At 28.1% G+C, this 23,907-nt stretch overlaps 2 protein-coding genes across 4 annotated transcripts in view; one reads left to right on the forward strand and one right to left on the reverse strand.

Annotated features, from left to right (window-relative positions):
- LOC142333163 (uncharacterized) overlaps positions 1-6,605 on the reverse strand; it is a 37,834-nt gene extending 31,229 nt beyond the window's left edge. The window contains exons 1-2 of one of the 2 annotated variants that reach the window (XM_075380106.1): positions 6,313-6,603; positions 2,883-2,939 (exon numbers count right to left, since the gene is read on the reverse strand). In XM_075380106.1, the coding sequence (XP_075236221.1) occupies positions 2,883-2,939; positions 6,313-6,459 (204 nt within the window). In that variant the 5' untranslated portion in view covers positions 6,460-6,603. Of the gene's footprint in view, positions 1-2,882; positions 2,940-6,312 lie in introns of both variants that reach the window. The other variant, XM_075380108.1, reaches the window with a different exon arrangement.
- Positions 6,606-10,700: 4,095 nt separating this feature from the next.
- wbl (endoplasmic reticulum protein 29-like protein wbl) lies at positions 10,701-22,921 on the forward strand. Of its 2 annotated transcripts, XM_075380660.1 has the most exons (3): positions 10,701-10,904; positions 16,830-17,337; positions 18,706-22,920. In XM_075380660.1, exons 1-3 carry the CDS (start codon positions 10,800-10,802, stop codon positions 18,798-18,800), a joined length of 708 nt encoding a protein of 235 aa, XP_075236775.1. In that variant the 5' UTR covers positions 10,701-10,799; the 3' UTR covers positions 18,801-22,920. The 2 variants fall into 2 exon arrangements, with proteins under 2 accessions (XP_075236775.1, XP_075236774.1); XM_075380659.1 differs by having other exon boundaries at positions 16,830-22,921.
- Positions 22,922-23,907: the final 986 nt, after the last annotated feature.

A 23,907-nucleotide genomic window follows, 5' to 3' on the forward strand; every position in this document is an offset into this window, starting at 1 on the left:
TTGAGCTTTAATAAGATTTATTTATTAAGAGTTTTAAGCTTTAAGTGAATTTGATTTAGGGGTGGGTGGGTATTCAACATTATTTCTAAACAGTTTTTACTTTATGTCTCGAAACCAGGTGACCAAAAATGTTGAAATTTGACTATGTGCGAGGGATGGGTAAAACGTAATGCAAAGTTGCTTTTAACTAGCAAATGAAAGATATTAAAATGAAACTAATATGGCATAAAAGTAGATTTTATTTGCTACAAAACTTAACTTATTTTTCCATATAGACACCATTTACAGTTGCACATTTCTCCCAATAGTGAACCAATTTTCTCATTCTATCAGTAAAGAATGCTGGCAGTCTTTTCTTGATACTTGACCTCCTTGGGGCCTTTAGATTATCATCCATGGTGGAATACCCTTAATTTCACTCTTTAATTGTGAAAAGAAGTGAAAATAGCAGGGCACCAAATTTGGTGAGCATAACTGGGTGTGGAATATATTAAATTTCAACTTCACAAGAGCCTTTGTGGCTGCATTATGTATGGCCAAGCATTATAGTATTACAGAATTATTGGCTTGTGGGCTGTTAAACACAACAAACACACCTTCTAAGGTGTTTAATGTAATTTTCAATTAATTCATCCACCTCCTTAATGATCTCCTCAATTGCAGAAACTGGTCAACCACTGCACGATTCATCTCAATATCTGGTTTATAAGGTTCTTATGCACAAAATGTAGTTATTCCCCACTTACTCAAAGTAATTCGATAACAGTTTCATCATCATGAACAGCTTTTAGATGATGATTGTCACTAGGATCCATTTTTTCTGGAGTTAAAAATTCAATCGTTGCACACTGTTTTAGACATATTGACAATGCAGACATACTCAACTCCATAACAATGATGACCAACAGAAAAAGAGAGGTTACAAGTCAAACGAGATTTGCAATGTTATTAGTAGAGTAATGAAACTAGAAGATGGAGTGTATGTCATCTTGTACAAATTTTGTTCTCCCATTGAATTTCAGTGTGCATTACATTTCAGATACCTCTTATATATCCCAGCTTTGGCCTGATTTCAAACCCATTAGTCAAAGGACATCATGGTACCCATACTTTTTTTTTTTAGACTTTAATAATGTAGCACAAATCAGGTCAACTTATGTAAGTAAATAATTTAATTCAATAAATAAAATTTTAACCCTTCAGGCAGGGAGAATGTGAATGTCACGCACATGTTAAGTTGTATGTATCAGCAGGTGGACGTGACAGTCTCGCAGTGCTTGCTTCAAAACTTCATAACACTGCCATCTTGGAATGTTTATTTGAACAACTCGGTCTGTGTAATCACGAGGCTTTGTTCTTCTTCTCTGTGTTTTTATAAATGCGTAGGATTGCATATTGGTGATGAAATACGATTTTGTTCTACGAAGTTGAATGCTCTTTTTTCAGTCAGTTGCGTCAGCTGTGAGTAAATGAAAATGGCCGGGTGAAGCACATCGCGTAATCTTACATTGGAACAAATTACTGAATGTTAAGATGAGATGTGTGACAGTAACATTAGACTATTTGATAATGGTAGTGAATTTGATAGTGATGAAAGTGATGAAGACTTTGGGCCAGAAAATCGTAATGAAAATAAAGAAGATTCTGAACAGAGTAGTGGCGATAGTGACGACGATATTGATATACAAGTGAAGCGTACAAGAAAAGACATAGATTGTAGATGCGAAAGAGTGGATGATTCTTCTGCTGAAAATTTGGTTTAAATTGGTGTAGTAGTTTTGAAGCTATAATTTTTTACTTTTAGTACTGTAATACAGCTGCTGGTTGGGCATTTAAATTACCGGCATAGGGTAGGGCTTTAAAAATCTAAATACCGGCTTGAAGGGTTAAGCTCAAAAAAAAAACAAGGAGACTGAACGGGACCTGTGCTTAAAATATGCATTTTTAAATTTTTATTTTCAAAACTGAAAATCTAATTTATGTTGTGGCTATTATTAAAAATGTTATAATGGATCAAGCGATTGACAAAACCTACATTTTTTTACTAAAAGATTTGATTTTTTTTTTAGCAAATACTACTCCAAATACAGTGTAATTTTGGTGACAAAAATATCATTTGGTCCAGGGGGTCAACTGGGACACAAATATTTTTTCTAAGAATTTTGATTTTTTTCTCAATTTTAGGAAATAAATAAACACATTAATAAAATGAAAACTTATAAATTTGTAACAATTTTTATTCCATTTTTCTGTAATTTATCAGTTTTCTGTTTTTTGAAGTTATTCGGCTTCTCTTAATCTATAAATTTCATGGGAATTTTTTTACTTACCTATATTACATAATTTCACAATTTAAGGTTACACTTTTTCTCTTTAGTTTCTTCAGTATATGTATAATTTTGAATAAAAGTGACCCTTTTTTCGGTTTTAAAATGTTGTATCCAGTGGTCAGTAGTTTCTCTTTTTTTCCATTTTATTAATTAAGCCTTCATCTGATATTTTTTATGCCCAGGTACTTAGATATTACTTTTTTTTTTAATTTAGATAGCTACTTTTTATAAACTTCCTTGTCTTTAACAATGATGACTTAATTTTATTAAATTTTTTTTTAATATTAATCTCTAGAGTAATTTTTGTTAACATTACAATATTAAATAAATAAACAATTATTAATTAGCATTTCTTTACAACACAATGTATGTTGTAAAATACACATTGATCAAAGAAATTAGTCTAAGAATATTATGTGTAAAAAGATACGGCCAATTGATATAAATTACATTGTCTTTTCATTTATCTACACGTACAGTTAGGAAAGAAACACATTCAGATAGGTGACTAATCACACAGGTTTTAATATATTAATAAAATTAAAAACTTACTGAAATACACTGATTTTTCCAACGTTTTCTCCATCTTCTATACCAACCATCACTAGCCTAAAAAAAGAAAAAATTAGATTAAATTTAATGTAAATGACAATAACTATCAAAATATTAATTCTGAATCAAAGATTATTCTATGGTACTGTAACAAGCAGGAAAATCTTCGAACGTCATTAACTCATAAAGTGGCTTGCAAGTCATAGCAACTTGGCACAATCATCAGTTTTATAATATGAAAAAATCTGTGTACATCTTAAAAAATTTGAGATCTTTCTTTCTACAATGACTCAAAATGATATTTTAACTTTGCACTGGAAATAACCTTAAATTTTATTTTCAGCAATATTAATTTTTTTGTTCATAATTTTTAAAACAACACATGTTGTATTTATTTATTTAATTTTAATAATGTATCATCTTAAAAATCACAAATTACCAATTAATTATTTTTACATACGTTCTTCTATATTATAAATTCTGTAAGCATGCGCTACTTTAAACCAAACCGGGGACTGATTAGCAATAGCTGTTTTTAACAACCTAATTTTTCTAAGGTATAAATTTATCGTACTTAAAACAGCTGTGTTTAATTTTTACAAATTCCTAATATTTTTCTGTTAAGTTTTATTTTATTTTTAATAATAAAAACCTCTTTTTGTTTTACATATACTTTATTATATCAATTTTCTCAAAATTAAATATTTGTTATGCCTATATATATTTTTGTATAAGTATAATCTCATCTCTTGAGGCTTCCTGAAAATGTCAGGATGCATTTTTAAGACACAATAATGGGCTGCTAGATCATTATCTGGTGCCCTTAAGTATGAATCATGTAGAAAATATTAGAAAATTAAATATTTTAACTTATCCCTGCATTTCCATTTATGAATGTGCAATCTTTTGTAAAAATAAAAGTCATTTACTTTTAAATTATTATTTATCTTTAAAAATAACAACATCCATCTTTATCAAAACTAGGAACAGTGCTGTTTTTTTAAAACTCAACAAAATACTTTAGCTTACAAGAAGCTGCATATTATGCTATCCTTGACAATTTTAATAAATTGTTAAACATTTGAAAAACCTTCCAACAAATTTATTTAAAATATAATTAAAAGATTTTCTTTTACAGAAATATTATTCTGGTGATGTATTTTTTAAAAAAATCATCGTTTATTAACATGAGATCTACATCTCGTTCAACATTATATAAATATATACTCAAAATAATTTTCAATAACACCAACTGAAATGTGGGTTATTTTGTAACATTTTTTTTATATTTAATGTATTTACATCAACATTATTCCATGAGTTTGTATTTAAATAATTAATATGGATTTTAAAGATAATTATTTTGTATCTTAAAATTGTTTTTATATTTAAAATTTACCCTTTACTGATATGATCTATGTATTTTTGTGTATCAATCAGATTGATGAATTATTTATTTATCTACTTTATTTCTAAATCCATTTTCACTTCTGATAACTGCTAACATAGTTTTACATTTACCATTGGAAATAGATGTTAAATTATCATAATATAATATTTTAGCACTGAGAATAACTACCATAAATTTGTCTATAATTTCTCAAGTAATCTGAAAAATTATATTTGGATATTCATTTCACATTGAGTTTTTAGTGAAAATTTTACAATTCCTTAACAACCCATGCATTTGTTTATGTTTAAACTGTTCCTTTCTTACCAGAGGCAAGTCAAAAGGCATTGTGCAAAGCAATCAGAAAATTGTCCAATTTTTTTATCGAAGCTTTTTTTATTAATTTTCAATTTGGTTCTGACAAGGCTCTCTTAATTTCGAATTAAACCTTTATTGATTACTCTAAAAAACGAATAAGAATAATCATTCATTCATCACATGTGTGTGCTAATAAATGATGCTATTGCAGTTTGAAAATTGTGATCTGAAAACTAATCATATATTAAAAAGTATTTTTAGGTAAATCTGTAAAAATATTGTCTCTAAAGATAGCTCTGATCCTCGTAATTCCACTTGACAGAGAGAGTGAAATATTTAGTCCTACTAATTCAAACAAGTTAATAGTTATTTTTTGTTTTTATAAAGTTAACATTAAAATCACCACTCACTAGGTCACTGAATTTATTAGAAACTTTAAAAACTTTGCCAACTGTTATTTAGAAAAGTTTCAAGAGAACCAGAAGGGCTCTATAAATCTATAAAACTCCTTAAGTCACAACTATACATACACAAAATGAAAATTTTTTAATTTTGATAAGGTAAGTGATTTATTTATTTGCTTCAAATTTTAAACAATATAATGTAATCTTGTTACAAATGAAATCTGTATATAAAATTTCGCCTAACAAAAAGACACTCAAAAGTGAACTATGGGAATACTATTCTCATTATTAGCAATAAAACGCCTTGCAACATGTTAGTTATATTTAAAAACATACATTTATAATCACCCAATAAATGATTATTTGAACCACTAATGTATTATTCTCTAATCCTGTTAAGTAATTATCTCTTGATATAGACATTTAGGAAGAGGGTAATAGTGAGTGATCTAATATTTTGGGAAAGATAATTAATAAATATTAAAATCAAAAGACTAAGATAACTCCTTGGAGAGAACTACATTTTAAAATATAGATCAATAACTTTATGAGGCCTAATAAAAAAAAGTTCTGTCTACTTACAAATAATGGTCATGAATTAAATCATATATAAATACCTCTTAAGATTCTGTAGTTAATAAGCAATTTCATTAAAGTAAAAAATACAGATTTAAAATGAGTCTTAACTATGTAATAAAGATGATCTGTTTCATAAAAAATTGGATATTCAATTTATATCTGTTTATGTTATTATTACTCTGGCAATTCAAGTTTGTAATTTCAATAGATTTCGTTATTTTGCATGCAAAAGTATTTTGTATATATGAAAAATATAACATCTATTTAAACTCATTACTTATAATAGTAATTATTATTTACCAAGTACGAAGACAGTATACAAATATACAAATACTGCATTACGTTCAAGTAAAAAAAAAAAAAAAGCATAAATATATAAATAAAAATTAATGTAGATATCCTGTTAATTTAAATATCCTCAGCTACAAATATTTACACAATTCATACTTAATTCACTTCACTAGTAATAATTAATCTTGAGGGTAGCCTTAAAACAAATGTAGTATCAGAAAATTCTCCTAATCAACTGATAACAAATCTGGGATGAATAAGGAACTTAAACTTATTTTTAGATCAGACAAGTAAACATATTATTAATTGATAAACAAATTTAAAGCTAATTGGTCAAACTATGCAAAAATTATATTTAAGCGTAAACGTCATTTACTATGCAAAGAAAGGCGTTGCTAAAATAAAAATTGTACATATAAAATATTAGTATTGCAAAACACTAACATACCTTGAATGTTAAAATCCCAGCTTCTAAAAATATTTTCTTAGCATAACTTTGCACTTTACTTTTAGTGATATCAGGTACACAAAGACTCCATTCCCATATTTTTTTGTCTAGTTCCACAGCCTCACGTCTTAAACCGTGTCGATGCATTCTAGAGAAATTAGAATTAATTATTCGAAATATAAATCGTAATTTCTTGCAATTTATTTGTATTTACTAACATAACCTAGACCTTCTCAGCTCACATAATCAACTACAGAAGACTGTCGATATTACTTAAACAGCATTTGGTAGTACTTAGAGCAAGCCCTTTGTGAGGGTGTAGAATGGTACTCATTTTGGCTAACAGAGTAGATATTATTTGCGCGAAAAATAAAATTCCTTAATCATTAATAGATGTATTAATATTACAAATTTTAATTTTAATTTTACCTTCTAATTACTGCGATGAATTATGCAATTCAGAAATAAGATTTTATTCATAATCTTTCGTCTTAAAAACATTCTATAATAATATACTTTGCAAAAAGGTTGCCAGCTACTACATCAAATGACAATAACATAGATATTCTACACATGCCAAACAAGCATATCAAAACACCGACTACATTGCACTGGAATTTTTCTATATTACATTATCATACAAATTCAGCCATAAGCAAATTATATGTATTAATAAATAATTCTCTAAAAGAAGGCAAAGTACTGAAAGATTTCTGATAGAAAGGAAATTTAGAATTATAGCCTGCAAACAGCCTCAGAGGATTCACAAATATAGTGTATTTTAATTGTTCTTTTCAAATTTGAATATGATCAATGCCATAAAAATGGAGGGAATTCATGAAATTCAAAATTCTATTTCAATGTTTACAATTCAAAATTTTATTTTAACACTGTAAAATCAACGTTCAAATTTTAATTTAATTTAACGTGTGGTTTGGTTTCAAATTATTTTGGTAGAAATTCTAACATTTTAATCATTCGTTTTAATTTTTGTCTACTTTTAACATTTAAAATTATTAAAGGTTATGAAATACTACCTCTCTAATCAATGTACTTGTTCTTCCAAAAACCTTTCAGAAATAATTGGCAGCATTGGATTTGTTATGAGTACTGTTTTTGTAAACAAAGAGAACACAAAAACACTCAAAATTGATGTGAGGGGGGTTAACTTAAATACTAGGTCATAAACTGCTCAAATCAGAATGGCCATGTCTACTTCTACTCCTTTAATGTAGTATAAAACAAAATAAAAGTTCAGAAAGACAGATTACATAAATGTTCAACCAGTCTTAATAGTATTTCTTTGCTGAATAAAATGATACATCAGTTTATAAATCTTTAAAATAAAATTTGCCTGCAAGAATCAAGAAAAAATTGTGATTAGGGCATCAAGGTTTAATATAGTTCAATGTTATAATTTTTTTTTAAAATAAGCGACTATTTATTTAGCAAAGGTAGCTAACACATTCTATATCCTTTTGTTTAAGTTTTAATCGTAGTCAAAAATTACATATAAATTCCATTGAGTATTACATTTCTTGTTTTCCCAAAACCTTTGGATTTGAAAAACAGAATTATACCTTACATTAGTACAAATAACATACTAAGGTAATTCTGGTTATAAGATTTAACAAGTCTTTTCTGTGATTCCCCAATTTTTTTTTTTTATCCAGTTCACTCATATTTGCATGAAATTTAATTATCAATGTCAATTTTGTTAGAGAAACTCATTTTTAATTGTAGAAAGCAACTTTTGATCAGAAAAACATTTATTTTTTTATTTCTCCCACCCCCTCCTAAAGGTTTGCAAGTGTTTCACCTGGAAATAACTCAGAGTAGCAGGAAATATTGATTTTAATAATAATAATAATAACAAGGCTGGAGAAATAACCCAATAATCTGATATAACCATTTATTTATTTTATAAATATATTATGCTCGCTAACCTTGACTAATTAACAGTAATATTTTGATTATTTAAATAATTGCAATAGTTACTGAATGACCCAACACAAAATATAAACACTCTTTAATATTATCAATACAAAAGAAATAAGAAAACAAATTTTTAGTAAAGTGAAAAAACCTACACAAATAATTCATTTTCAAAAACAACTCAATCACTCAATGAATAGAACGAATAATGTCTTTCAAAATTAGGTCGAAATAGTCAACCCGGTATCTACGACGCCACATGAATTCACACAAATATGAATTAATCATAGTACGGTGAGTACCCGATTCACGTTTGTAGTCTCTTCGCGTTTCTCCAAAGGCTTTCAGTCCGTTGTGTATGAGCACCATTATCCGGGTCGACGAAATTCCGGCTATGATCCAAAGTGAAATGTTTAAAGTTCATGGCTTCTATTTTCGGTATATCATCGTATGACTCCCATTTATCAGGCGTTATTGTAGTGCCTTTTTCAATGCATGCGTAATTATACTTAATAGTGTTTCTTTTTCCGATTTGGCACTGCATACAAAAAGCACTCATTATTTTCGCGACAAATTCTTCCGAAAACCCACTGGTGAGGATACAACCTTCCGCGATTATATTTTCTTCTCGAAAAACACGATTCATCGATTTCCACCGTTTTTCCTTTACCACCTATTTTTCGAGGATTTTTCAGTAAGGAACGTTCACAAACTTCACGCAGATAGTTCTTCCAGTCTGTAATAGCATCACAGCTCAATTCAAATTCTCGTTCAGCAAAACGGGTGGTAGCGTATTCCTGAGACCAATCATAAATGAATAAAATAATCCTCTCGAACAACAATTTGCTATCTTCTAACCAAGTTCCCTTTCTGATTGGTTTTTCTTCACGGCACTTTGTTTTTTACGTATCCAACAATCATTTTTTGCATGAATTTTCGTAGACATTTTGTGTTTCATCTTACATATTCTGATCTTATGAATGATTCCTAGATGTTGAAGAATCTTATGAATAATTCCTATACCTTGAAATCGGATCACTTTTTTTTTCGTATCAATGTTTATAATAGGAGAAACGAATGTCACTTGAGACGACATGCTGTGGACCAATCTACAACACTGATATAAGTTGTAATTCAACACTGATATAAGCAAATCAGTTTTGCAATATTTCGAATCTTATCTATTTCAGTAATCCGCATTTCTAAACAATGCCGGGGTCTTCTCAGTGATTGCCCCAAATATAAAAAATGGTTTGACATCCCAAAATGAAGTGAATCTCATATTTTAAACATTTTCCCAATGATTAATGATGAAAATTATTTAAATAATTTGGGGGGAATAACAGAAATGTATCAGTTTAATAAATAAAATGAATACAACATAATTTATTAACACTGTACAAAACAATGTAAACCCAACATTCTGTAGAAAGGGTAATTACAAGCGTCCTCTATCGGTAGTAATATCAATCAATCAGTCCTTATCGTCATACTGTTTCCTCCAAGCTCATAAAGAACTTACGGTAATTATGTTTTTTTAATCATAAAAAGAAATTTCCTTTACAGTTACTTTAAAGACTATTTTGGGATTCTTAAAAAAGTCTTTTTTAAAATTAAACTACTCACTAACAGCCAATCATAATTTTAATTCTCTTTACTTCCTTGTAGGAAGTACAAGGAAGTATTGTAATCGCGAAAAATTTGGGTTTTCATTTTTTAACGGAATTATCCATTTTTATTAGTTCGGCGTGACGTCTGTACGTACGTTGTATCCCACATAATTAAAAAACGATTAGCCGTAGTATGTTGAAATTTTGGATTTAGAACTGTTCTAACATCTAGTTGTGCACCTCCCTTTTTGCCTGCAATCGACTGAACCAAAAGTGTCCAAAAAAAGCCCAAAATCCAAAAAAATTGGATTTTGGACTTTATCTTAACTGCAGTAATAAGCCCTCACGAGAGCTTTACAATGGTATATCATAAGTGGTACTTATTTTCATTGGTTCCAAAGTTATAGCCCAATAAAATTTTAATTAATGAAATATTTGGATCTTAAGATGGGGAAGGCACATCTGCGAGAATCCGACTTCATTCTTTTGTTAACTTCTTTTTTAATTTAAATGTATTGATTTATTAATAATAATTTTTAACCTCTGATTGTAAAAAGTTTTAGAAAAAAATAATTCAATAATAACAAAAAAAAAAGTAATTTAATAGGCGTAGAAGAAAGTTAAGTAGAGTCCGCATCAAATTTTTTTATTATATACATATGAGCGAATGACTAACTTCATCTTTCATAATTCAGTTTTGATCTGTCTAATAAAATTACATAATAAATATTCTCAATTCGATGCTTCATCGAGAGAGATTAAAAAACAATTTAATTAAAAATATAAACCAATTACATTGAAGATATTATAACAGCAGTCGGTTTGTCTGACGAATCAGCTGTAGCCACGAAATGTCATAATCAAACGTACGAAAGCGTACCGGCGTTCTTAGGTTATTTTAATTCACGTTCAATACGTTGTTAAACTGAGCATTTTTATAAAATGTTATCAAAATTATACCTTTTATATACATTAATTTGTTTGTCATTCAAATTTGGGTTTTCTATACATGGTTGTGTACCTTTAGACAGTTATTCATTTGAAAAGGTTAGCTTTCATGTCCATTAATTAATTATAAAGTTTAATTTTTAATGCAGTTTCTCATCATAACTAAATTAATTTACGACTAATGTTTACTTTATTATAATTTTATGTGATTTTAAAATTAACTAGAGCTATGGTAAACATGTAGCATATGTTTAGAAACTGAAAGTTGTGTGGTATAAGAAAGAAAACAGTAATGAAGAATTAAAAGGTTACAGTAAGTAGTTAGCTAATAACACAACTAAAGTAATAGTGTCTTTTATTTTAGTTACATATTTGAAGGCAGTCAATCAAATATTTACATTATGTAGGTATTGGTACACGAAACAAATACAGTACAATATAATATAATGTATAAATTAATATGTGATTTGTTGTATTAAAATTAAAGCAATTTTTAAATGAGTTAGTAATAGTGTAATTAACAAAGTACATTTATTGCCAAATAAGTACGGTTTTTTAACCCAATATTGGTGGATAATTTTTTTGTTTTAATGCCTTTACTCACATTTTTAGAATTATTTACCTTACAATACTTACCATATTTGTAGGGATAAATAATTTTTTTCTTTTATCATTTGGCAAGTACACATCATTCTTTAGTGTTCTTTCATATGTAGTTGAGCACAGCATTTAGTGCAACTAACCATGGGTTTGATAATCTACTTATTATTTGAAGGTGTGTTATTTAATGCTATGTTTTATTAAGTATTCCCTACCTTTTATTTATTCTATAGATTTTGTTTAAGCATATTTATTCTAATGCTACAAGAAGTGGTTTGAAGATAAAATAAAAATAAAATTTGAAAACAGAGATAAACAAATTAACCAGAAACATTCTCCATTCTTAAAAATAAAGTATCAGAAGAACAGATATAAAAAATAATGTACATATTAATGTTACTACAAAAATGATTCAGATTCAAAAATAAGCATTACACAGAACTATATGGACTTTCTATGACCTCCCTTATTTTTAGTCGTAGCAGAAGCCTTTTTACAATGCAGGAAATTACCACATAATCGTACCCAATAAACATGTCCATTAAAATTACATGTTGGTACATTTACGTTAATGACACTATCTTATTGTATAAGGGAATATGAACTGTTATTAAAATACACAAAAAAAAAAATAGTTAATTTAAATTTATAGCTACATACAAATAGAAATAAATTTCTCTAACACCACCAAAAGCAACCATTAAATGTGTAACTTCAAAATTCACAAGAAACTAACAATGATGAGAACACAGTTATTTGCTATTTCTCTGAATATAGTGTTTAGAAACATGTCCCTTGCGACTAACCCATGTAACCTGCTGATTGTACAAAAGATTTCAACATTATTAAGTATGTGGTGTATAAAAATAAGTGTGACATTGATTGATTCACTAATGGATAAAATATTTAAAAAATACATAACAGTATAAACTCACATTCAATGCAATGGTTAATGGCTACCATGATCCTGATCTCTATGATGGAGTAATAGTGTCTGTTTTGCATGCAGAAGAACCGTTTGTAAGTAAAAAAATCCTTTTTTTTTAATACATACAACTCTCGTACATTAAATTTTATTTATAATTTATTATTGGTAATTAACCACAGATATTATTATCTAAAAATTACAAAGAAAATGCTGCACTACAATTAAATTAAAAAGAAATTTTATAATTTTGAAGAAACACTGAGAAAATTATAGCCATAAACATGGCTGAAATTCAGTTGTCTTTTTACCGTTGATGTGGCTTTTGTTTAATTTTCCAATTACAAGTGTTATTGGAAAACTGAGAATGTTAAAAAGGTTCAAAAACATTGAACAATGGAATTTGGACCATCACCACCACCAATGAAAGTATTAAACAAAAATTCATGACAAATTTTAAGCTGATGGAATAGTGGAAAATTTAAACAACAGATGGTTTGGGTGAAGAAAACCCCATATGGGTATTGGAAATGTCAATTTAGTAATGAAAATCTTTACATGATCCCAAAAGAAATCTCTCAGGCTATTTTTTTGTGAAACTGGTATTAGAAGACAGTTTCATCGATTTTTATGAGCTAATAACTGGAGACCATATAACCCAAAACTTCTAAATGCTCTAAATGAAGATGATCCAGATGGGTGAATACAGTTTTGTGAATGATACTGGGTTTCAAATGAAGAATTGTAATTTTAATTGTTTGTTCGTATGAAACCACTTTTAAGATTAATGAAACAATTAATAGGCATAACAGTGTTTATTGTAATAATGCAAATCCATACATAATTGAACAGAAACTTGTAAATTTATCAGGACTAACATATGGTGTGGTTTATCAAAGAGGGATTATTAAGCCATTCTACTTTGTGGAGACTCTCACCTGCATATCTTACAAATACTACAAAACAATATTATTCCTACTCTACACAACCATTCTGTTGATGAAGAAGTGTTTTCAGAAAGATGGGCGGCCACCCCATTATAAACATAACTTGATGGAATTTCTTGATAACACCTTTCCTGAGCAATGGATAGAATGAAGAGGAAGTGCTTCGAAGTTCCCAGTTCTATCATCAAACCTAACACCCCTGGACTTCTACCTTTGGGATATACTAAAAGACACTGTGCTACAAAACCAAGAACACTGCAGCATCTGAAGTTGCAAATTGAAAATGGAGTTAATGTGATACCATTAGCTACACTACAGTTAGCATGTTGCTGTGAAATAAGCCATTGCTGTTTGTGTATTGATGTTAATAATAGTAATTTTTGTGCTATAAGTTTAGTTTAAAACACAAACATCACGTATCTAACTGTTTTATTCAATTATAACCGTTCAAACTATGTATTTTTATTAGACACTATATATATATATATATATATATACACACACACACCAACATTAATACTGATATTCTACACATGTATAAAAAGACTTCATTCTTAAGCGCTTGAACTTAATAAAATAAAATTACAATGATATACTAAATAAATACATATAACTCAAATATAATAAATTTGTTGACCATATTCTACATACATGTCTTCCTAACCCAAAACTTGCCAATAATATGATCCATCACTGTGACCAGCAGAAAACAGCAGTACTGAAGTTTGTTGAAAAGCAACTGTAAGTGTTATGAAGTAAGTTTTAAAATGTTTGTTTTTTATAAGTGGTAGATAAAACCATTAATAATTAATCAAAAACGTTTTACAACAAATAAAAAAATGTTCCACATTTTTTTTAATTTAAGTCATTCGTAAAATTAAAGCTATAATGTTCTCGAATAAGTATTGAAGAAATAAGTAGTAAAAACACACTGACAGTTACAGTGTAAGTTTAATGAAAAATCATTGTACATTTATCTAAAATCTTAACTGGCCAATTTGATATGATAAAGTACTAAATAATTTTCATTAATTGATCCTCCTCACATAGCTGATAATGCAATATATATACATAAAAAAATGGGTAGATTATCCTTTTTTTTAAAGAGTACACATCAGCACATGCACAGAAAGAGATTTTTTTAGAAAGATGGTCTTGTATAGGCAATGAAACACTATAATAGTTTTTGTTGCACTATATATGAGTTATACACCAAAGAATTAAATAGATGACCAGTAGGTTATTCCATTGGTTACACTCATCATTGCACCATAAGCTGATTTTCGAAGTCAAGAGTTCTAAGGTTCAAGTCCTAGTAAAGGCAGTTGCTTTTATATGGATTTGAATGTTAGACTGTGGGTACTGGTGTTCTTTGGTGGTTGGGTTTCAGTTAACAACATTTCTCAGGAGTAGTCAATCTGTCTATTCCAGACTGCATGTTTACCGGCACATTTACACTTATCTTACATTGCACTACATCTGCAGCTTCTGGTAAGCTGCAGGTCTGGCAAGCTGATAGCGGTAATTGCATTTGCCTATACACACACTCAGACCTGGGAATTGCTGGAAAACTGGCTGGAGTAAAAACAAACAAACAGGTGATAAAATTTTTATTTATTTTCCCAAGTAAATGCACGCAGTTATTCAATTACATCAAGTCATTCAATTACTTTGAGAAATGAAAACTGTGTAATAACTAAACATTTTTAGCCAACTGGGATTTGAATCCAGAACATTCCAGGTGAGATAGATTACAGAAATTGATGGAATAGTAATAATAATAGTTACAGTAATAAAATAACACTTGATTTTTATTATTATTGAACTTTTTTATATGCCTGTTGGTATGTATGGATCAATAATTTTATAAAAATATCTTTTGAATATAAAAAAAAAATTTGTTTTAGAATATATTTTAAAAACAATATATTATTAAACATTTATTTTGGGATGCATCTTATTAGCTGAATTTAGATAAATTATTAATCAATAAAATGTTTTTTAAAGATCGTCATTTTTAAAGATTTTTCATTTTAACTCTCTCTTATGCAGTTCATAATTTCTCATCAGATGTTTATAACACAATTTAATTGGTTAAAAATAGTTTAAAATGTAAAATACTGATGTTTTTTCATTCAGAAATTAAAAACTATAGCAGGATATAGTAAGCAAAAAACAAAACAATATTATATTATTATATTAAATGTAATTAACACAAATTTTTTGCCATGGAAAAAATATTGATGATAGAAATTAATAATAACAAATTTAAAACCCAAACTCTTGAAAATTTAACATCTTAAATTATCTCCCGAAAATCTAATCATATATATATTTTGTGTAAAGAAGAATGTTTCTGTGTTTGTTTGTTTGTCTTATACAGATTTTCAGTTTTCTTCTGATACAGTTTCAATGAAATTTTGCACACTAACACTTCCAAAACTGTTATCTACATTTCATTTTGAAAAACTACCCTCCCCTCTTTTCCACCCGTAAATCAAAATTTTAACGTTCAGTTTTGTGGTTTTTCACAAATATCGAAAAAGGTTCGATAATCGACCAAAGTGGAAGTTATTTTCCAAAATTCCATAAAATCTGCTGCAATTTGCAATTCTCCCGGCTCTAATAGAAATCTTAGTTCTGAAGTTATTAACAGTCAAAATTGAAAATTGCTGCACATTTGGTATGCTCTTTACTCCGTTGCGAGTGTGTCACCATTTCATCTGCTATCTCCTTCTCACCCGTTTTCTACCTCATCAATCTCACTTGCTCAGTGGTTACAGAAAATACCACTAACTGAACTCAAGCAGCATCCAGAGCTATCAAAATTGAGATAAAATGAGCGTTAAAGAGCTCAAGGTGCATTTCAAGTACACTTGCGAAGCCACAGGTAGCCACTAGTAAAAAATAGTAATGATAGTATAATAAATTAACAAGCAAGATTTAAAAATGATGTTTGTATAAAAGAAGTAACAGTAGTAATAATTTTTTTTTTTGTCTTCAGTCATTTCACTGGTTTGATGCAGCTCTCCAAGATTCCCTATCTAGTGCTAGTCGTTTCATTTCGGTATACCCCCTACATCCCTAACAATTTGTTTTACATATTCCAAACGTTGCCTGCCTACACAAATTTTTCCTTCTACCTGTCCCTCCAATATTAAAGCGACTATTCCAGGATGGCTTAATATGTGGCCTATAAGTCTGTCTCTTCTTGTAGCTATATTTTTCCAAATGCTTCTTTCTTCATCTATTTGCCGCAACGCCTCTTCATTTGTCACTTTATCCATCCATCTGATTTTTAACATTCTCCTATAGCACCACATTTCAAAAGCTTCTAATCTTTTCTTCTCAGATATTCCAATCGTCCAAGTTTCAGTTCCATATAAAGTTAATATAGTATAAAATTAATAAATTACAAAGTTTTAAATTCCAACATTAGAGTATTAATTGCAGTTTTCAAGCAGTTTTATTAATAATTTATATAAACACTGCGTTAATATTGAGTCCTACCAGATTATAATTAAAGTAATATTTGTTATTTGTTTCTTTCAGATTGTATCAAAATTTAATGCAGCGCTTATTAAATTTGACACAGCATATCCATATGGTAGTAAACAAGATGTATATGAGAAAATATGTGGTGCTAGTCGTGATGTTAATGACCTTTTAACTGCTGAAGTATCTGTTAAAGATTACGGTGAAAAGGATAATGCTGATTTAGCTGAAAAATATAATGTACAAAAAGATGATTTTCCAGTTGTTAAATTGTTTATTCAAGGTAAAGAAGAACCATTTACGTTTTCACCGAAAAATGATAATGAATTTACGGAAGAAAACATTAAAGAATTTATTCGTTCAAAATCAAATGTTTATATTGGTTTGCAAGGTTGCATAGAAGAATTCGATAGAATCGCTGAAAAATTTATTAATGAAAAAACTGTAGATGGTAGAAATGAATTATTAAAAGAAGCTGAAAACCTTCTTAATAAATCTAAAAGCGATCGTCAGAAGAAAAATGCTGAAGTATATATTAAATATATGAAAAAAACATTCGATCAAGGTATTAAATTTGTTGATAATGAAACAAATAGGATTAAAAATATTATTAAAGGTAAAATTAGTAAAAATAAAAAAGATGAACTTGAAGAAAAAATTAATATCCTGCGTTCATTTAGACAGAAAGATGAATTATAATCTATGTTAAAGTAGTTTATTCTTTAAAATTATGATCAGTTTTTCTTTTTGAATTAAATTTTATAATTTCACTTTAATGTCATGGTATCCAATTAAAATCTTTTTGTATTGTCATCACCATGATTTAGAGTAGATGCTCTCTTAGTTGACACAGATAAGATCAAAACTAAACAAATAAGTCATAGGCAAAATAGTAAACTATCGTTATTACAGGTAGTCACTCTTTTGCTTGATTGTCTTCTTTTCTAGCCATTTACTGTCATTTGTGCAACTGAAATGATCAGTGACACTCTTAATTGCAACTGTGTCATCTTGCTGACACCTTCTAATATTTGGCAGAACAGTCATATAGTTATTACTACTCAATTTCTAGGTTCAGTATTCCTGTCGAGCTACTCAAAAACTCTTATTTCCTATTCAGGTGCTGTGAAATAAATCAAACGAGATACGAACTAGGTAAAATCAGGCTTTCCTCTTAAGATCTAATACAATCTTAATAAATTGTTTAAAAAGAATAGTTTTTTTCAATAAAAAATTTAGTTAAAAGCAATTTTTTTATAGTAAAATATAAAATCAAGTCTTTACTTATTTAATTTTTTTTTTGTTTTGTAAGAGTTCTTCCTGTTGTATAACACATAACATAGAAGCTAAAATCTAGAAGTAAAACTTCTGATAAGTTTACCTTCAGTATGGTTTTGAAATATTATATTTAGCAATTATTGATTTTCCTTCATATAGTCCCGTATATTAACCTAAGTTTGATGGCTTACTAGTTCTCTACCAGTTCTAGTATTGTCTTCAACTGAAGCAACTCATTTTGTAGTCTAGTTTGTATAACGGTTGACCTACATATACTAGGTTAGTAATATATAAAAGAATGTAATGTGTAATTGATTATGCAATTCTTGTGCACAGCAATTGTTCCACACACAAATAAGGTTTGAGCATATGTAGATATGAGAGAGATGTAACTTTGCTTTATCAATCAAATATATAGAATAAGGGCATGAAAATAAAAACATTTTATAAACACAAACAAATAATTAAACCCCATAAGTATTTCTGTAAGGAATGCAGATGACTAGACAATTGACTAGACATGGTGAGTATCACCATGTTTAACTGTTATGGTGTATAAAAAAATAAGCAGGTTTAGTTATCCTGCACTTATATAAACTCCACACTGCAGCATTTATCAACAATAAAAACAAGTCCATGGGATTCCTTTTTTTAGATAGTTTTGGGAAGGTTGGCTTTACACAACTGGCACTTTGGCTGTTAGACATATCATCCAAACACCAGTGGTCCACAGATCTTGACAGGTACTAAGAATGAACTGACCCTTCATGTATTACCATACGAACACTAATCAGATAATAGAGCAGGATTACCAATGTGGAAGAAGGGAAAAGGAATAAGAAGAAAAGGTGAGTGGTAAGAGAGATGATCAGCATACTTCACCATCTGCTGAGTGTCTGGATAAAACTCTGTTTGTAACATAATATAAACCTAATATAAGACTTTATACTAACTTTATAATTATTAATTCTAAAATGGAATGATTTATTAATTACCAATTATAATTTATAGTGTTCTAGTTTTTCTTTAAATAAAAAAGAGTGCCAGAAGTAATATATTTTTGAATTTAGAGTGTGTTCTGTAGTCATGTTGAAGTTTCAGAACTATTGTTGATAATCATGTTTATATATATATATATATATATATATATATATATATTTGGACATATTAAATGCAATTCAATGAGCTTCTGTTCATTATTTTCCTGACATCTACAGGGAAAATAATAATCCAGCTTTTGTTGCACACAACAACCACATCAAGACCAGTTTAACAGTACTCCAAATGTTCAACAGGTATATAGTGTAAAATATTCCATTCAAAAATTCATGGACAATGTATTAATGAAGGTACACCATTTTCACTTATGATTCTGGGCACTGGATATAATTCGAACATACAGAGATTGTTATACCATTCCACAGTCAGTTCAAAAAAAAATAGAGAGAGAAACTATTCTATCATTATATGAAGGCATATCACATATTTGGGACTTGAACAAACATTTTCAATAAAGTAAGCATTTTTGTTCATTACCCATATCCTAACATTTAATGATTAACTTGAAAAGACACATGAAATCTAGCCTAATCGCTGTATGTGCTAGCTTGTCTAAAAGTTGTTTACACTTTTTATCTCGCTGAGAATGTCCACAACAAAAATTTTATCATCAAAACAGAGCACATTATTCACAGATATTTGTTACCTGTAAAACAGAAACAATTTATTAAGGGCATTTTTTTTCTAAAGCCTAGCTTTTGACCAGAAGCTTTCACTTATTATGTAGTTTTCCTATATAGCTTCGACGACACATCACTAACAGGTGATGAAGTTTCAGGTTGTTTTACATCTAAAGCTGACAGTTTACTTAACCTGGTTATTCCTGATAACAAAAATATTATTTTCATGCACTGTCTCTTCATTAAAAGCATGACAAAATTCATATCAAATAATAGTGATGAATTTGGAAAGCCAAAGAATGCATTGAATCTTCTTTTGAAATGTTCAGATCACGATTAAATGATATAAATGAGTTCAATCATCATTGCTAACTAGATTCACCTTTAGCCCACTCCACAGTTTAAAACTATCTGAGTTACTTTTCAATGCAGTGTCTACATCTATTTTCAATGCTTTGTTTCTATATTTTGGAAGTCTGAAATCCCAACATAACTTTAAGTGCAAACTGTAATTTTTAAGTGTAACTGATTAAATTGATAGGCCATTTTAAGTGACATCATATAAGAGGGCATCTGTTACTTTATTATAAATATCCTAAATATTTGGAGATATGTATTATATTTATACATGTACATGTACGTAAATCTGTATGGTACCCAGGGATTACCGTAACTGTATAATGGTTTTAACTGTGGTTCACACTGGTGTGTAACAGTTTTCAGATTTAAATTATTGTAAACATTTTTTGCACGTTAATAATTATAAATATTGATACTCAGGTTATATCTTGATCTCAAAGATTATATTGAATTGCTAGGAACATATATGTAATTCTTTTTTATATCTCAGGTTAATTGTATTTATAAACAGTAATATAAGATTCAAATTTTATGTATATTCTTTAATATAGAAAATATTTCCTGATAAATTTAATTATTATATTTTTATTACTTGTAAAAAAAAAATGGAACAGATTTTATTGAATTACACAGAGAAAAGAAGTTACTGCCTCATGGCCTATGGAGCTTTCAGGATGTTTGAATATGTTTTTAACAAATGTAAATTTAAAAAGCTAATTCGATACATATATTGGTAACTGATGTAAAAATAAGGTATCCTTCCACCATTGCTGCAAGTAAAAAAAATATTTTTATTAACATCTTCAGATTATTAAAAAAATAGAACAGACAAATTTATGTCTGTGGTACACTGACGTAAGTACTACCCTGTCACACAAATTGTTATCTTGCAGCAAAGATAGAATGTAAAACTAATTGATATCTTATAGCTATCTTGAATAATAAATCAAGACATCAATCAATGTTATACAGCGTCAACCTATAATTTGATTTGAAGCAAAAGTCCAATGGAAATTTTCAACATTATAAATGATTAAAATAAGTAATTAAAAAATTATTAATTTTTTAATAGGCCAAAAGAGAAGATACAATCTAGTGGATGAAAACAAATTAGGTTAATTAATTAATTTAAAAAGAAAAACATAGCATTTCCATAATTTATTTAATATTGTTTCTATTTTTATAAACTCTATAGTAAAAAATTCAGTGGAGTCTGTTAAACTAGCTTATTAGTGTATTAATCTTTTATACGGATGCATCAGTAAATCATTGTCTTTCAATTTACCTACGTTTAGCCCAATAATTTTTTCACATAAAATTATATTTTTTTTTGTATATATCAAAAAATAAGTTTTATAAATGTAGTCCCATCTGTAGTAATGTTCTGATTATCATAATTGAAAATTTATATTGAAGCGTAAACCAGCCCAAAACAACTTGCTTGACTTATATATCTTGAACTTGCTTTGGCACTAAAATTAAATTAGGAAGTTTAATTTGATTTATATATATAGATGAAGCCTGATATCCCACCCCCAAAATAGACTTCATGAGCATTAGAATATTCAAGTTTTTTTCATTATTAAGCTTATGTATGAAACAAACTTCACCAAACATTTGTTACAGACTATGATTAATAAAAAAAAACCTAAAAACAAATTAAATAATTAATGTTACATTTATTTTATAATTTTCTTTTTAAATCATTAATTTAAATATTTTTAGTGCTAAATTTACTTTGTTGCATTTAGTACATTGTAATGTATGATGTTCTCTAAGCATTGTTCAACTGCGATGTGTACAACAAAAGTTATCTTAAACCATTTCATATTAATGGTATTTTCATTAGGTACTTTTAAAAATATGTTTTATATTTTTATTGGAGTTCTGGCAATTGGATATTAGCTGGGCAGCAATAACCGTTCAAGATAATTTCTAACTCTTATGATTTATCAGATTTTTATAAATTGCACACAAATGTTTGAATTATTTCTAAAAGATTTTAATAAAAAAAAAATATTTTGAAAATAACCAAAAGCAATAAAATGCAAATAACTAAATATGATGTATGTATAAATAAAAATGCATCTATACAAACTCACTGAAAATAAATATTTAAATGAATAAAACACAGAAAAATCATTAATTGAGTTAAGGGATAAACTCCCTTAACTAGAGATGAACTCAGTTTTCATCTCTTACATCATTTGGAAGGATAAACTGTATATTAATAAGGTAAAGTAAAACCTATTTAAAAAAAAGTAGTTTTTATTAAAGGGGAAGCTGGTCTACCACATGGCAGCACAAGTAGTTAAATGAATGTATTAAAATTTTAAATCGTATTTGAATTTTTAAATAATACATTCCATTACACTAGTATTATAGATAAGTATTATAAAATTCTATAATTACTGTATTATTTGTTTTTAACAATTATACAATGGTACACCAATAGATTCTGATTAATAAGTACGTGTTTCAAATCATAATAAAAACATGGCATTTTATTGACTGATTTATCATAAAAGATAGATTAAAACTTAATTACTATTTGTGTTACGGCAACAAAATCATTCCACTGTTTAGTATCAATAACTGATAAGATAACCCATAAAATTATTTATTTACATTCTACTTTGTTATTTTTATTGGAAAATATTAAATTTAATTTATAAAATAAAGCAAAAATTGAATTGTACTTCTTAAACTGAATAAGTACAATAATTTCGATTACAATAGATTTATCATAATGTAAATCTTTTATGCAGTAAGGCACATCTGTGTAAACTGTTGATTATAATTGTATTTTTAATAATTATAAATGTGATATTTAAATTTTGAAATTTTTGTTTATTATTTACCCTAATATTAAATGACACCTTCATCCTTTTATTCATCAATCTTATAGATTATAATTACTAATCCTTCTGTGAACAGAAGACCTTTTTCATTTTGTATGGAGTTAACTGAATGAACTTTACAAAGTCAAATTAATTAAATAAATATTTTCAGAAAAGATGGACATCAGTGACTAGTGATTTTGAGGAAGTATTTCTATTATGTCCTATGTCATTTTATTTAATAAGATATCTGGGGGAATTATAAAAAAAAGTCATCAAAAACTAACGAAGTTTAAGTATTTAACAGTATACTGAGAGAGATGTAATGCTGTACAGCAGTAAGAGAACTGTTAGAGAAATAATAAAGATTAAACTAAAAGATGGAGTATAACATGAAAGTATGATGTAAGTAATATGTAACCTCATATTGTTGAATTGAAAATGTTGGGTGTTATCAGGAGAGGGTCGTTCAGTAGGAGGAGAAAACACAAATCTAATTTGTCTAATACAACTTTAATATATACTTGTAGTAGTAAAAATTTTTAATCAAATTTTAAATAAACTGATGGGAAAACTTGTTAGAAATTTCAGTAATTTATTAAAAATGTTAACAAAATTACAGTAACGTCTTTCTCATTAACTGAAGTATTGTGTTGAGTTATACAAAATAGATCTGTTGCCTGGTTTGGTAGGAGTGGGTAATATTATTTTTTTAGAATAAATAACTATTTTTTGAAATAGAGAAGTAGGCAAAGAAGGTTGGACTAGAAATAAACAAAGGAAAAATCAATTATCTGAAGATGAATAATGCAAGAGCAGGAGGAAAATGAAATGAAAATTGGGGTATACATCTTTGAAAATGTCAGAAATTTTACTTACCTGAGAACAGAAATTAATAGTGACAATAAAGTGCCCTTGTAAATTAAAAGAAGAATTATGACTGACAACCGTGCATACTTCGCCAATACTAACTTAATA

Source organism: Lycorma delicatula, chromosome 12 (genome assembly GCF_047948215.1).
Source record: "Lycorma delicatula isolate Av1 chromosome 12, ASM4794821v1, whole genome shotgun sequence".
Classification (NCBI taxonomy): Eukaryota; Metazoa; Arthropoda; class Insecta; order Hemiptera; family Fulgoridae; genus Lycorma; species Lycorma delicatula.